This window comes from Narcine bancroftii, chromosome 2, assembly GCF_036971445.1.
Source record: "Narcine bancroftii isolate sNarBan1 chromosome 2, sNarBan1.hap1, whole genome shotgun sequence".
Classification (NCBI taxonomy): Eukaryota; Metazoa; Chordata; class Chondrichthyes; order Torpediniformes; family Narcinidae; genus Narcine; species Narcine bancroftii.
The window spans coordinates 280,847,402-280,864,086 of record NC_091470.1 but is presented as its reverse complement, the minus strand read 5'-3'; the positions used below and the strand labels follow the sequence as shown (position 1 = coordinate 280,864,086).

At 37.5% G+C, this 16,685-nt stretch overlaps 1 protein-coding gene across 10 annotated transcripts in view; it reads right to left on the bottom strand.

The window, feature by feature from the left end:
- Positions 1-2,244: 2,244 nt before the first annotated feature.
- Positions 2,245-16,685, bottom strand: part of LOC138755334 (band 4.1-like protein 3) — a 267,478-nt gene continuing 253,037 nt past the window's right edge. For 8 of the 10 annotated variants that reach the window (XM_069921122.1, XM_069921130.1, XM_069921123.1 and 5 more), the window contains 6 exons: positions 15,902-16,303; positions 13,075-13,203; positions 9,896-9,994; positions 8,601-8,681; positions 7,887-8,000; positions 2,245-4,016 (listed from right to left, as the gene is read on the bottom strand). In XM_069921122.1, coding sequence (XP_069777223.1) covers positions 7,893-8,000; positions 8,601-8,681; positions 9,896-9,994; positions 13,075-13,203; positions 15,902-16,303 — 819 coding nt within the window. In that variant the 3' untranslated portion in view covers positions 2,245-4,016; positions 7,887-7,892. The remainder of the gene's footprint in view (positions 4,017-7,886; positions 8,001-8,600; positions 8,682-9,895; positions 9,995-13,074; positions 13,204-15,901; positions 16,304-16,685) is intronic. The other 2 variants (XM_069921129.1, XM_069921127.1) reach the window with 2 other exon arrangements.

Here is a 16,685-nt window from a genome sequence, read left to right as displayed (position 1 = left end):
AGATCAAGCAAAAACCAAAACAGCAAAAGGTATCTAGCAGCTACAAAAGGGTGGAGGAGGCAAGTGCACAATACATTAATATTGGACAACAAACACTAAACAAAATGAAAATAAAAGGATACATATATGTTAGTTGGAGTTTGGAATGCACTGTCTGAGATGGGGTTGCAGCAGAGACTCTCTCAGTTAAGAATTACCTAGATGAGCACTTGATTTGTCAAGGCATGGAAGCCTGTGGACCAAGTGATGATAAATGGGATTGGTGCAGATAAGTAATGATAGATGATCATTTTGGATAGGCTGCACTGTCCGACTCCATGACGGATTACTTGGCATGGAGTGTTAGTCTTGCATAGTCAAGGTCTGTATTCTCTACTTTTAAGAAGTATGGGTGATCTCACCAAAACACTTAAAATTGTTGGCCTGGATGCAGCAAATATGTATTACTTGGCTGAAGGGTGTCAAAACTCAGAATAAGGGTAAGTGATTTGGGACGAAAATGAGAAATTAATTCATTCATAAAGTGGTGAATCTTTGGAATTTTCTCCTCCAGAGGACTATGGGGAAGCATTCAATCATTTAAAACTGAAAATTAGAAAAATCGATGGATCGGTAAATGGTGGAGAGAAATGGAGCCAAGGTAGATCAGCCATGATCTTGATGAATGGCAACTAGTCTCAAAGGGCCTACTTACGTTCTTATTCCCTCTTTAGAAACAAAAAAATTAGATCCAAGACAATATAGTTCTAGTGTGAACTCATTAATGTATTTGGTACTGACAGCACAAGCTCCATGAATGTGAATTCGAAGCTGTTCAGAGAACTGACGACTTACTCAGTGTTCAGCTAAATCTTCTTGAAACCTGGCTCCTTCAAACTCTACTCTGGCTCATTAACAAAGTGATCATATCAGTAAAACGGGCCCCAGATGTAGTGACTGGCTTTTTTTTTTAATACTAAGCTAGAGCCCATAGATTCTGACCTGTCTTTTGAGAGCAAGATTACAGTGCAAACTTACCCTGTTGAGATGTTTCACAGGCTAAGCAATCCTCTTTCTCTTCTGTCCCATTGAGGCCCAGGGTATGCACGTGGACATGTTGGTTTCCAACAGGGACAGGAAACAGAAGATGTATCAACTCTGCCAAGGACACTAGATCTCGATGTATCCAGAGAATTCCCCCGATACCAAATTTTTCCCTGGTCCTCTCGGTGAGCTGGATCTCCAAAAGCAAATAAAAAGTACAATGAGGATGATGTACACGGAAGTACATCAAAGGCAGAAGCAGCCGGCATGAACTTGTGTAACAGTGATTGCAGGATAAGGATAATGGTAAGGAAGGTGTGTGAGTACTGAGGCTGCTCCAGCAACAGTGAGTTGCAGGAAAGAGCCTCTTTAGCAATTTATTAGGCGGATTTAATTTTCTCACTGCACCACAGCAAGATCTTCTGAGGAATGATGCATATTATCGTAGAACTTTCTCCCACTGGGGCTGATCGCTCCTCCACAAGACCTTATCCACCATCAAACGAAGACTAAAAGCAGGCGCCCTTGAAAATTTTCTTATTAATAACCTTCAAATACAGATTGCTTCTGCTTAAATACCCATTCTGAATCTGCAAATGGATTGCAGCAATTGCTAAGCCAGGAATAGGATCTCGTGACCAGCAAAGCAGCAGTGTTATTTTAACCCATTTAAATGAAATAAAAATGTTAAAATATGTTGAAGATAGATTGCCTTTTAAAAGAAAAAATGATAAAGTGAAGGTAAATGCCACTCCTGATGATGATTTTAGCTTTGAATTTGTCTTAATCCTTATTCTGACTTATATTTGCACCTAGCGAGACCACAAGTTCCCAGTAAATTTTAACTTTAGACATACAGCATGGTAACAGGCCATTCCGGTCCACGAGCCTGTGCCACCCAAACCCATCAATTAACCTGCAACCCCCGTACATTTTGAAGGGTGGGAGGAAATTTTGGGGGAAATGTAGTCGTTGTGATCCGTATCAGAAAACTGCTCACAATCTAGCTCAAAATGACAAGTTCTCACATTGAAATCAAGATGGATAATTTTCAAAATCATCCTGTTTAATGTAGAATGCTCATGTGATTGGAAGCAGTGGAAAATTCATAGACATCTGTTCACAATAACATACTCACCTTCTGCAGTGTCCAGCAAAAGCAATGTTGATGAGTTGGCTGTGTAGCCAACAAAGTTGAAGAATTCTGACAGATATCAAACCAACAAGTAAAAAGCTAAGTTTTATTTTAAACATTTTACATTGAGCAAAATAAAAGTGGGACATACATATAGATTAACATGGAAACTGAAATATCATGTAAAACTTAAAAATAATAAAAATAGTTTTGGAATTTTGAAATAACTACTGAGGCAATTAGACTCCACATACAAAATTTGCTTTTTGGGCCAGAGACAGTTCAGCAGAAGTTATGCCTTTGAATAAGTTTAAAATCTCATCTCAACTATACCTCATTCAACAAGGTACCTGTATAACATTTTCAATGGTTTTACCAGAAAGAAAAATGCAGCAATAATTATTTTTAAAATAATTGTTATTACTAAATGTGTCGATAGCCTGTGAGGACTTTAACAACACATCATGTACAGAAGCAGAGCATAGTAACTTCTAGATTTGCATGTTTAACTGCATGCATGGTTACCAGAAATTATATCAATACCAAGGAAGAATGGTGCTTGATGCTAATAACTTAACCTTCATTATAACCAGAAAATCCAGGACAATTAAATAATTCAAAAATACTTAAAATGCTCCTGCAGGTTGGCAATTTTGAACAGAACAAGACAGTAGAATGTTTATGTCTTTTACCACTTTTATTTCACCATGAAGAAACATACATTCAACATTTATTACACTGCAGCAGAAAATCTGATTTAAATTTTGTACCCTACTGTGTGGTCTTCTGTAAATTATAAATGCTTTATGATTTGAAAGCTTTCAATGGGGCTTGCTATTATTACATATTTAATTTAAGGCTTTGCTCTGAATTTATACAGAGTTTTTTTTATATATAAAGGATCAATGCTATCGTAGTTAAAATAAAAGGTCACAAGTAATAAACAGAGAATCCTTCTAGAACAGACACGTTCACTAGCAGTTAAACTAACTCAGTTTTAAAAGGAACACTGCTGTCTCCTCCGAGGGAAATTCAAAACTATGATCAGTGGTGGTTTCCCTAACTTGTCTTTTGTAAATGTAAAAGTATATGCTTATCTAACAAAACCAAATCATTCAAATATATATTTATGTATAATTCCTTTAAAAAATTTGTCAGATGACATCAAATTATGCAGCAAATCAACTTCTTCTAAACAGTTTAAGGTTATTCATGTTTTCACAGGCATTACCATTGTATATCAAGATTTCCAGTTACAAGCTTCAAGTTACTTAATATGATAATAGATATGGGCGTACATTGTCATTGGCACATCTACTGTTAGTATGACATAATCCCTTGATACAATTAACATTTTTCACCAGCTTTGGGGTGTAAGTTGCTTGTTTATAAATGATACCAGGTACAATTAAAATGAATAACTGCCACATCATTTATATTACTTCCTTGTTCAGCTATAGTTCTATTTAACTGTCAAAGGCAGCATCTCCTGTTCCTTTTAAAATATTAATGTAGCAATGGATCAATCCTTTGCTGTTTGAACGTGCTGATAAAAGATAACATAAGTGATGTGAATGCCTTATTCTATGGGTATGAAAATGTTTTAATTCCTTTTTTAATAAAGATTTATTCTAGTCATGCAATATTCATCTGCTGTTTGGTTATGATGGAATGAAAGGTTTTTGCCAATGTTCTTATTTAGTGAGGGTCCTCACACAACGTGCTCCAGTCCGCTTGGGGTGATGGTCATTAGTGGATGGATTCATGACAAATGAAATCATGTACATGACTTCATCAAGATTCCAAAATCTTTCCTAATGTGGTGTATGCATGACTTCTTTTGAAGATGTGGTTACTCCTGGGAAGGAAAATGAAACAAATACATGAATTACTTTAATCAATATTTTATATTTCAGACAAATGTTAAAATACCGCAATATTTGAAATTTTTACAAATCACATCTTCATTGCAGAGATGTGAAAAGTGCAGATCTTGAAATAGACAACAAATCCCATTTTGTGTTTACAGTTTCAGATAACAAAACACAGTGCAAAGACAAAACTGGAACTGAACGTGCAGCTGAGGCATCTCATTTTAGAGAGAAACATAAAATGCAAGTCCATGACAATAAAGTGCAGTATTCAACTGTTGGCAGCCACAAACTGAAGCAAAAAAACTTAGTTTGGAGGAAAAAATGTAAAGTTGCAATTTAAATTTTGAAAAGACACCAAGTTACCTACTTGTGCAATGATATTTTACATTATTGGACTATAAGAATACAATCCAACATGTGGTGTTACGCCATGATGACCTTTTAGGTGAACAATTGAATCTTGAGATGGTTTTTAATAATGGTTCACACTAAATGGCCAGACTTTTCTTTCAGGGAAATGTTAACTTTTATTGGTTTGTAATTTGCAAGTACAATGCATTTACTTATAAATGTTAATTGTCAGTTCATTAGGCATTCAATCCTCCAAATTACTTGGTAAAGTTGCCAGAATTGACCGCAGCAAGATCAGTGATGATTCTAGAATCCAGAAGCCCCACAATGGCCAAGGCCCTAGTCTCAGATATGATAAATGATAAGATGTGGATTCTCAAAGTAGGGTACCAAAACAAATGAATTATTGGAGCACTCAAGTATTTGAAGTGCAAGGTGAGAAAACTGAGCTGATCAAGATCTGTAGTGAATAGCAAGAATTCTTTCAGACAAAAAAGACCATGATCAATTCATTTGAAAACTCCCATTACATTTGGATAAATAAATTATTACATTAAAGAAAAAATATAATGTTTGCCAAAATTCTTAATGTCAAAAGGTAAACATCATTTCTTTGGTTTTCCAGGGCTTTTAAACCACAGCTCTGCTGTACAAACATGAATTGTACTAATTCAACTACAAATGAATTACCACAATATTAATTGAACATTCAATGAGCCAGTGCTGGATGAACTGCTGGAGGAACTCAAATGTGTCAGGCAGCATCCATGATAAGAAATGGTCAGTTAACATTTTGTGTTAAGACCCTTTATCGAGACCATATTTCTTATGTGAAGGGGCAAGACAATAGGAAGGAGCCAAAAGGTGATAGGATGGGACAAGATGGGAGATGTGAAAGGTCCTCTTTCTTTAATAAAGATGGATTTCCCCTTACTGTCATTGATAAAGCCTACACCCACATCCACTCCATTTCTTGTACTTTTGTCCTCACCCCACCTCAGCAATAAGGCCTTTCCCACATCAGTGAGATTAAAGACAGATTGAGTGATTGCTTCAAACACCTGCGCTGTTTGTGTAACTAAGCCTGAGCTTCCTGCACACAACCAGAACAATCCCCCTGACTAATCCTACTCTGATATGTCTGTCCTTGGCCATTTCCATTGTCAAAGTGAGGCTGAAAGTAAACTTGAGCAACATCATATTCCTCCAAGACAGCTTTAAACCCAAAGGCATGAACATTGATTTTTCTTGGCTTAGGTAACTCCACTTCCATCTCGTTCCACTGTTCAATCCTTCCTTAACTACTTATGTTCTTGCCTTTTTCAACTCTCTTACCCCACCCCACCCCACTGTGGTCTTTCCCTCTACCTGTCTTTTCATTTCTCCCACATTCTGTCCTAAACCCTATCACCTCATGACCCCTCCCCAGTGCCTTTCCCTCTTTATATACAAAATATCACTCCTTTTATTTAACTATAGTCTAATAAATGGTCCTGACCCCCAAAACATTGACTGACCTCTTCTGCCAATTGATGTGGCTTGGCTTATTGAATTCCTCCAGCAGCTCATTGTTTGCTTAAGATTCTACCATCTGCAGTATTTTTGTTTTTTTTTTGTCAATAAACCAGTGTTTTTTTCAGTTTGTTAATATTTTCACATCTAATTCCCATTCTTTGATTAATTTTATTTTTTTTAAATTGCTGAATTATAATGACTGCTATCAAGAGCATTTCCTAAGAATAAGTACAGTCATGGAACAGAGCCTTAATATGGTTTTTCCAGTTAATAAAGAAAATGGTTATGGCATAAACAGGATACGATTTATCACATGCAAAAGCACAGTAGGAAGAGGCAGACACCAATGAAATCACAAAGGGTAAGAATCAATATTTCTTCAAATAACCAAAAACACTCAAATACTCTCTAACCCATAGTTTGCAGTATGCTCTGTTTATAAATCAATGACCTTTCTTCCAAATCTTCATGCTATTGCTGACAAAGCTCCCTTTAGCTTGTTAATTTTTGCAATCCTGTAGTGCCTCCCATCCTCAAGTTGAGGGGAGTGTGGCGAGATAGACCAGAAAATACAATAAATTTATTCAGGATGACAATTTTAATGCAACGTACTGCTGGATGCAATTGAAATTTATCAGAACACTCCCCTCACACAGTCACACATGACTGCACACACTTTTTGGTCTCAACATCTGTTGTGAATGAGGAAACAGGTTTGGTAGGTCTCAAAGGCAAGGACTCTAGACACAGTTTTTGTAGTGAAGGATTTTATTTACAGAAGGCAAGTGTGGGAAATGGTAACATGCAGCACACACACACACACACACACAGAATTTACAACAGCTGTGGGAAAGTAATATTGGCAGTGAAACATGTACAGTTAATAATGAATGTGGTAAAAATAGCATGGGAACAAAATACACACACACACACAACAAACTGGTACATACAATGATCAAGGAAAAATCACTACAATGACCCACCATCCCTGGACTCATTGCATGCTACTAATTAAATGCTCTCAACCCTTTGAAACAGTGCACATGTTACCAACAGTTTCTCTAGCACCCTTCCATGTTTCTAGGCCTGGAGTGAAGCAGGGTGGTCCTAAGATGGCAAAGAGGGAGAACAAAGAACACATAGTATCTTTACAGTGCTGGAGGGTCCAATCAAGTTCATTAGCAGGGTATGGCTCAGAGCCAGGAGGGTTAATCCAATTACACAGGCAATGTCCCAAGTATAGGTAGGCTGGAGAATCCAGTCCAGGTAATTTACATGGCACCAACAGCAAAGTGTGCTCTAAATGGGTGGAGCAGAACCAAGCCTTGATTGCCAGCTGGTGTGTTCTCTGACTAGGTAGGGGACAGTGCTGTCACATGATAGCCACAACCCCAATACAGCATCTCAAGAGCTAAATCCCTCAGAGTTATCTATGGTATTTAGTTTAGAAATCTGAAGAAACCATTAAACCTCACTCAAACAGTTGTTTAAATGTCTTTGGTGTTAGATTTGGGGTTTAAAATTTATTCACTTCATTATTAGTCATTATAATGAGGGACACTAATCATCAACTATTATAATAGGGGGCACTCTAAATCAGTGGTCTAACTATATTGGAAAATAAAACCAAGGATCGCATCTCAAACATTTAACACCTTGAAGTGACATCCTCTCCAAAGAACAATTGTTGATCTCCAAACATACTTCTGTGAATAAGAGAGGGACTGTACAGACTTGGCGCCAATTTAGTGCAAGTAGAGATTTGGTCTCTAATGCAAACATTTTGTGCATTTTCAATGCAAATAGTTTCAAAATCCTACACTAGATCAATTAGATAAATATTTAAATGTTACATCCAATTAATTGTTGTTAGTAGAAAATCCCAAAGCACTTGCCTATGGGTTACAGAGTTAAAAGCTGCAAATGAAAATCAGTTATGCAGAGTATGTTACAATACTGCACAGCAGGCAGATGCTATATCTTCTTACCTGTGGTCAATCTCCATCTTCTGGTGTGATCTCTGTCTCTTTGTGTACCACTACTTTGGTCACAGACATATCAGGGTGTTGCTCTTTGGCCTCTTTAATTGCCTGAGCCAGGGCCTAACCCAAAGAAAGCCCCCGAGTTGTAAAAACAGTAGGTGGGACATGCATGATCAGAAGCAGGATGGAGAATTATGACTTTTCTCAATTATTTTACTGATGAAAATGATTAAAAGAAAATCAAGATTTTTTTTAAAATAGGAAGGAGCAGTATATCATGGATGTTAAATGTACACATTTTAAATTTAAATTCATCCCTCTTAAAGGTGTGAAATTTGTATCAGTTCAACACTGATAAGGGGAATGAAGTGTTTAAGTAATTAGTTTCACCATCTTTTGTGGCTCATCAAGTTCGCCTTTTAGCTTTCCTGACAGAACTGTCTTGGAAGAGCATTTCATTCCCAACCCTCCAAACTAAAGGGAAATTACACAAATTGATTGAAAAGTGAATTCTGTAAGTTGTTTCTTTACCCTTTCTAGTTACACACTCCTAGTAAATGACTTACAGCTCCTTCAACTTAAAATACAACTGCCAAACATCATAACATGCAGATTTTAAACAACTTCTGGCTAGTAGTGTCACCAATCGCTAGATCGGTATTTTAAATATACAATCCATTTTACATCATCACATTTTGAATATGTCCAGCATTAACATACCTGATCATGGTCAATCTCAGCATCTCCTGTAATAACAATTCGTTTCTCAATGCGTGTTTCTGAAACTCCTCCTTTCACAGTCTTTGAACAGAAAGTAGAGTACAGTTAGTTGCTTCAAGTTACAATGGCTGACCAATTAATATTGTGAGTGTTTTTAAACAAAATCAAAAGACCCATTGGCTGAATCATTCAAATATCCTTCCTGGGATTGGAGTGTCCAGAAGAGCCCACAATATTGGATGAGGGTTGCAATCCCAAATTTGAATACCTGAAAGTGCTAACTATAAAACTACCTTTCATTTCCCCTTTAATAGTGAAACCCAAAAGGTAATTAGCAATTGTCTGTTGCTCCCAGAATGAATTCCATGAACTGCAAACTCAGTTCAGACATACATTTGCCTATTGAAGGCACCACACCTCAAGCCATTGTAACGAACTTGTTCCATTCTGTAAGACATGCACCAACCAGTGCATTGCTCACTGATATGTGGTTTCAGTTTCTCAGTACTCTGCTACTATTTTCTACAATCCAAAGCTGTATTTTCTGCTGAAGTTTCCTGATCATATCAGAGGTTTGGATCTGGAGCTCGGGTGCCAATGGATGGAGGTGTCTGTTTTGCTGCAGGAGTGCTGTAAGCAAATTCATGGACACTCCATGTCTCTTTTTTTTCTCTTTCTCTTATTATTGGGGGCGCTGAGCAATGTTAATGGCAACCCTTTGTTTGCTTTTATGGCAAACAAAGTTGAATATATCATGCATATCACATTTTTTGCAATGATTATTTGACAATAAAAGGGGCATGTCTGATATCTGAAAGATGATCCATGGAGAATATACATTTGTGATAGGAGATCGCTAATCTGCCTCAGGGACTGGCAATAACTTTTATTTATGCTTGATATCTCCCCACTTTAGTTCTGACAGAAGGTCATGACCCGATCAGTTCTGGTCACTTCTCTCCATGGATGCTGACAGATCTGCCGAGTCCAAGTTTTTCACCGTTTGCTCAAGACTCCCCCATCTGCAATTCTCCAAAATGCTTATTTCCCTGATAAGAGAGATTCATGGATACCAATGTCCCTTTTAATTGTACTTAAACTTTGTTTCAAGATCCTGAAAATACTATAATATAAAAAACAATTTAAATAAGATTTTAATACAATAGCAAATTGATGAGAATTAAAATAAGGTCTTTTAAGATTAAACCATCCATCTATAGGATCTGTTTTGTATCCAAGCAACAAGTTGAAAATCTATCCCAAAGTGATTCTTCCATATCTGTAATGAAAATTACCTTGGTGATGTGTGTAGTGGTTGTGGTACTTGAAGTTTCTGAGGTGATGGTCTGAGCACTCATTAGAACTCCTGGGTCACTGTCAACATTCGAGTCCAACTGACAAAGAGAAAGAAAAGAAACTGACTTTTTGTTAAACTTCATCATTATTACCATGAATAGTTGAGGCAGGCGAAGAGAATTCTTTTCCCCTGAGGTCAGCAAATAGATTTTTTTTTCCAGTTTCACTTCTCTGAACAAACAATTGCTGGATATTAAAGAAGGTCTTGCAGAACAAAATCTACAAATATCGAGAAATTAAATAGCTCGAGTTAAAGGTGTGCCATAGATTGCTTGTGGGTAAGATCTTCAATTCAATTTAAATTATATCTACATAGTTAAGATAGCAAAGGATCTCTGAACTAAATTTTACAATCAGCTGAAAAGGCTCTAATTAACGACATATCCATGTTAGAATATGTCAAATAAATTATTTGTAAAAGTGACAAAGTGTACTGCTTTTATTTTGTCCACATCCAAATGTCCACCAGTATTTATCAGTGACCATTCAATTTTGTAAAGCTTGTTCATATGCCTTTCAGCCATTTCCAGATTGCTTTCAAAATATACTTCTTTCTGCTGCAGGTAAATTTAGCTCTTTTCCTCCAGTAATAAAGACAATTTTAATTTTTTTCAACCCTATCATCATTTCAGGACTCTCATATGAGCTTCATGGCCTAGCTTATGTTTTCTGAATGGATCTGTTTGGATTCCAGAGGCTCCAACCCATTTGTTGCCACAAATCCACTGTGCATGTGTCTCTAAAGATGACTTCAACCCATGTGCCAGTTAGGCTGCAGCCTTATTGCCTTTCATCTTGCATCCTCAATGTAATCTAAATGATATAGACTTCTAGCCTTTAAATTCTGGTCTAAAGGTTCCTCACTGGTACCACTTAATATTTTGCTGATGCTTGTGTGCTGCAGCTGTAGAGGATCTGAAGACAACATATTAATTATTATTAAAGCTTCTTCCAAATCACTGATCATAGAACTCTACAGTACTGTACAGGACCTTCAGCCCTTGATGTTGTTCGATTCATATATTCCTTTCTAAAAAAAAGTACTAAACTCTCCCTATCCACAACCCTCTTTTTTCTTTCATCCATGATTCTGTTTAAGAGTCTCTTAAATTCACCTGATGTTTCAGCTTCCTCCACCATCCCTGGCAAGGTATTCCAGGCATCCACAACTATATATGAAAAAAAACCACCCCTCATGACTCCCCTAAACCTTCCTCCTTTAAATTTGTACATATGTCCTCTGGTGTTTGCTGATCCTTCCCTGAAAAACAGGTTCTGGCTGTCCACCCCATCTATGCCTCTCATAATCTTGTAGACCTTTATCAAGTCTCCTCTCATCCTTCTATGCTCCAAAGAGAAAAGTCCCAGCTCTGCTAACCTTGCCTCATAAGACTTGTTTCCCAATCCAGGCAACATCCTGGTAAATCTCCTCTGCACCTTCTTCATAGCTCCTATATCCCTCCTATGAGGTGACCAGAACTGAACACAATACTCCAAGTGTAGTCTCACCAGAGATTTGTAGAGTTGCAACTTGACCTCTCAATCCCCCGATTAATGAAGCCCAGCATCCCATAGGCCTTCTTAACTATCCTATTAACCTGTGTGGTGACCTTGAGGGATGTATAGATTTGAACCCCAAAGTCCCTCTGATCATCCACACTCTTAGGTAATGACCTTTAATCCTGTACTCAGCCTTCTGGTTTGTCCTTCCAAAAATATCACCTCATACTTATCAGGATTGAACTCCATCTGCCACTTTTCTCCTCAACTCTGAATCCTGTTTATATCCTCTTGTAACCTTCTACAACCTTCAGCTCTATCCACAACACCTCCAACCTTCATGTCATCTGCAAACTTACTGACCCCATCCTTCTGCCTCTTCATCCAGGTCTTTTTTTATCTTTCTCTCTCTATATCTCCCAGAACAGATCCCTGCAGCATTCCACTAGTCACCAAACTCCAGGCAAAATACTTTCCTTCCACTATTACTCTCTGCTTCTTCCTACAAGCCAATTTTTTATCCACACGGCCGAGGTTCCATGGACCTCCTGCAGCATGACTTTCTGGATGAATCTCTCGTGAGGGACCTTGTCAAATGCCGTGCTAAAATCCATGTAGACCACCTCCTCAAAAAAACACAATTAGACTTGTGAGGCACAACCTTCCCTTCACAAAGCCGTGGTGTCTATCCTTGAGTAGACTACACTTCTCCAAATGCTCATAGATCTTATCCTTAAGAATCCTCTCCATTAGTTTGCACACCACTGACGCAAGACTCACCGGTCTATAATTCCCAGGATTCTCCCGTTACCCTTTTTAAACAAGGGGGTAACATTTGCCATTCTCCAGTCCTCTGGCACCCCACTGTGGCCAAAGAGGATGCAGAGTTCATAGCTCCTTCCCAAAGTAGTCTGGGGTAAATCACATCTGACACCAGGGAATTATCAATCTTGATGTTTTTAAAGAAGATCCAACTCTTCCCCTATCTCCACATTGTCTAGCACACAGGCCTGTTCAATTTCAACCACACCATAATCAAGGTCCTTTTCTCTGTGAATATTGATGCAAAATATTCTCGCACATGTTGCCTCCTTTATCGGCTCCACCTTCATTCTTGTTATCCTTCTGTTCTTCACATACACATAGAATGCCTTGGGATTTTCCTTAATTCTGAAATGCCAAGGCCTCATGACCCCTTCAAGCTCTTCTAAATCCTTTCTTGAGATCCTTCCTGGCTACCATATACTTCTCAAAGGCCTTTTCTACTTCCTATATCTAATGTATGCTTCCTTCTTCCTCTTGACTAGTTGCCTGATCTGTTTCATCAGCCATGGTTCCCTCTTCCTACCATCTTTTCCTTGTCCCAGTGGGACAAACCTATTCTTAACCCAGCACGTGACCCCTAAACTTCCTCCACATTATGTCTGTGCTTTCACCCTTGAAGATCTGTTTCCAATTACTCTAGCTAGTTCCTGCTTCATACCTTCATAATTAGCCCTTCCCCATTTTCAAATTTCATTTGGCCAACTCAAACAGAAATTAAAGCTATGAGACAATGAAAAACACTAATATTTCAGATTTTGATCTGCATGGAGACTCGCACAGTAAGTCCTGTTACCTTTGCTGATTCATAGGTGATGGTTTTAGTCTCAGTATGAACAACTGGTACATCCTTTGTGCAAATTTCTTTCCCATCTTCCTTATTCATGCTGTCAAAACTGACCGTTTCTGTTTTAACAACAGGTGGCTAAATTCAAAAAGGAGAAAAATTGTGACAAAATAGTTGTGACATTTTTCATTCTCACCATTAGCAAACTTATGTTGTTCATTGGACTGAATGGCAATTTTGAAATGACTACATATGGTGTTTATTTTTTGGAATTATGAGTCTAATGAGTACGACTCTTGAACTGGACACAGTCCTCGAAATTCCAAATCCAAATCTATTTTGCAATTAAAGTTAGATGTTGGAGTCCATGTATAATATTGAGGCTCATTTTTGGCACAAGCCTTTTATAGTTGCAGGAATATAAGTAAAGGTTTGTGAAAAATGGCTAAAGATGATTAAACTAGGGTGATGGAATGCAAAATATGTGGATTAGAGCTTGAAAATAGACAGCACTAACTAAAGGGCCCCTTTCTTATAGGAAACCTCAAGGATGAAGGAATCTAGTTCAGACTGGCACAGTGACCTAGGGTACCACATAGTCACTATTGCGCTTGCTTAATAAAGACATGTATATTAACTTAGACGCCCCTAAGGATGGAACTGCCTAATTAACATAACATCCGATGTATGATGAGGGAGGGACTGTGGTATCTGCAGGAATGGAAGGGAAAAGGGGAAGGTTGTAAGGTATTGAAATTCCGATTGGAAGAGACTAAATGAAGGTTTGGTGATGTTGAGTGCAGGACTGTACAAAAGAGTGATGATTCTGGACCTCCGGTGTGTCTTAGGACTAAGAGACACCCGGCTCTGCACACCCGAAATAAAGCTGAACCTGTTCTCCAAGACTTTGTCTCCAGAGTAGTGATTGTGAACACTTTATATTTCACAGGTTTATCGTATCCTGACATGTCTAGATATTTATGGTTAGGAATGTTTTCATTTCCAAATGGCTGCACAGATCCAACTTTTTAAAAAACATGTTCTACATTATTCTACTGTCTGGTACAACTTAGTAAGTACTATACAAGTTTGAATCAATAAGTGGCATGGTTGGTGTAGTAGTTAGCACAATGCCTTTACAGTACCAATGTTTGGGACTAGACCTGGGTTCGAATCCCGTGTTATCTGTAAGGAATTTGTATGTTCTCCCTATGGGTTTTCTCCGGGGACTCCAGTTTTCTTCCTCTCTTCAAAATGTACCGGGGATGTAGGTTAATGGGGTGTAAATTTGGCAGCACCGACCTGTAGGGCCGAATTGGCCTGTTCTACAGTGCTCTATGTTTAAATTTTATTGCCCAAAGGTCCAGAAACAAATTTTCATGTTGTTATTTCACACACTGACCAGCTGTGGGCATCTTTTCACTTGAAGATGCCAACAATAAGTTAAATTCCTTGTGTAGAAGCCACTAATACCTCCCTCCCCCCACAAAAAAGGAGACCCTCAAAAAGGTTTCAGAACCAGAAATATTTTGGAATCCTTAAATCCGAAAATGTATTCTCTTATGCATTGTTTTAGAAACTTTTTTCATCAATTGTGTTTCCTAAAACTTATTTCAGACCATACTGATTTTAAAAACAGAATGGTTACAACCTGAAACGAGTTGTGAGGATTTGGATTATTTTAGTACAAGTTGAGGGTAACTGTGGGAAATATTTGATGACATAGTATACAGGAAACAGGACCATGAAACAAGGTTTAGCATGTTTCTAATATAAAGTGGCAAAAAATGCAACTATATGCATTTCTGAAAATATTTTGTAAATAACGTTTAAGGACAGGAATCTGCATTTTTATAAAATACAATGCAGCAGCAATTTCAGACCAATTTTATTCTTGTACAAAGTGCAGGTAATATACTTTCAATGGCTCCTGTCTTCAATGCCCAGGAACTAGGTTCCCAAGTTTGGGTATCAAATTGTGTACTGCAGTTTTAGTTTTCCAATTTGTCCAAGATACAAGTATAAAATTATAATAACAGAAATAATTCAAAAAAAGAGATGAAGTGTGTTTATACAACATCGTTGACCAAGTTTCGCTATTTGTATTTAGAGTAGAGGTGTAAAAAAGAAAAAAAGAAAAAAAAAAAAGAAAAGAGGTGTAATAACTGTAATCAAAATTCATTCAACAAATAATCATAAACTTAAAATCTTTCATAATCAATGATCAGGAAATACTTGTTTATTTTAGATTTCCTTAATTCAGGAAGTTTAAATTTCAGTTGATGAACTCAGGAGTTTAATCTAATCTGACTATTGCAAAAAAGAGATTAGCAAAATGAAATCAGGAACAGAAAGCATCACCATATCAGCAAAAGATAGACCCGGAGCACCGCAAGTACACAGAGGCTATACATTAAGATGCATCATTTTACCAATGCTGTTTAAAAAAAACCAATATGATGGGATGGCATACTAGGCAAGTAATTTTTATCACAAATCACTGCTGGAGGAAAATAAATCTGCTTAATTGGAAGACAAAGCAAACCAAAACTGAGTTCTCATCAGTTTCCTACCAGCCACGTTAAAATACAATTACTCCCCAGATTTCAAAAATTGAAACAAACTGATGACTGGCACAAAGCATTAGGTAAAACAAGATACAAATCGTGATTCAATAGCAATTACTCAAAGCAGGTGGTCTCTAATATACTTAAGACGTTGCGATTTTGCTTTCAAAATAATAAATATTGCTGATGTTGATGCGGTGTAGGATAAAACAAATTGATTAATGGGGATGATTATGAAAGTTGGTGAGGAGGTGAGGGAAACCAGTTACCTCCAAATGAGGTTGTGCTTCAGATTTTTCTGAAGGTTTGCCTGCCATTTCAGATTGCTCCTCCCACCCTTGAGCAGAAGGCAGTCCTATAATTTCAGCTACCAGCTGATCCACCTTGGGACTCGCCGCCTCCCTCTGGTCCTCTTTGGTCTCCATAGTCACCAAGCAACTCAGACCCCCTGCATCACCAGATGAGTGAGCTTTGCTTGGCTCTGTTAAAGTATCCCTCTCAACTCCTGCCAGCTTAGCGCAGAGAGCAGAAGTATCCTCGCTTGCATGCATAGACATTACATGCTTCTTTTCCATCACCATTGATTCCTGCATGATCTTCATTGTCTTCTCTTGCTTATGGATTTCATGTTGCACCACATTGGAATGTTCATCCAAATCAAGATCAGGTTTCTGGAGAAATAAAAAATCCCATGAACATCTGTAAAAATTAAAGCTGAATAGATACTACAGTGAAATATTCTAATTCAGGATGAGGGCATAGCTGTCTTCATCAGTTTACAGCAATATAATTCGCACGTCCTTTTTAAAATCTAAACGGAAAACATATTTTTCAGGAATTCTTTTACAAATCATCTCTAAATGCTTGGTCTACATGTGCAAAAGCAAAAACTTGTAAGATATTCAATATGCAAGACACAAATTGATGTGATAAATTTATCCATAGCATGTATTTGATGCAGAATACATACAAAATAAAGTCTATAATTTTGAAAATGTTTAGACTGTTTTTATGCTTTAGTGGAACATTTTTCTTCACTATTATTTTCATTGT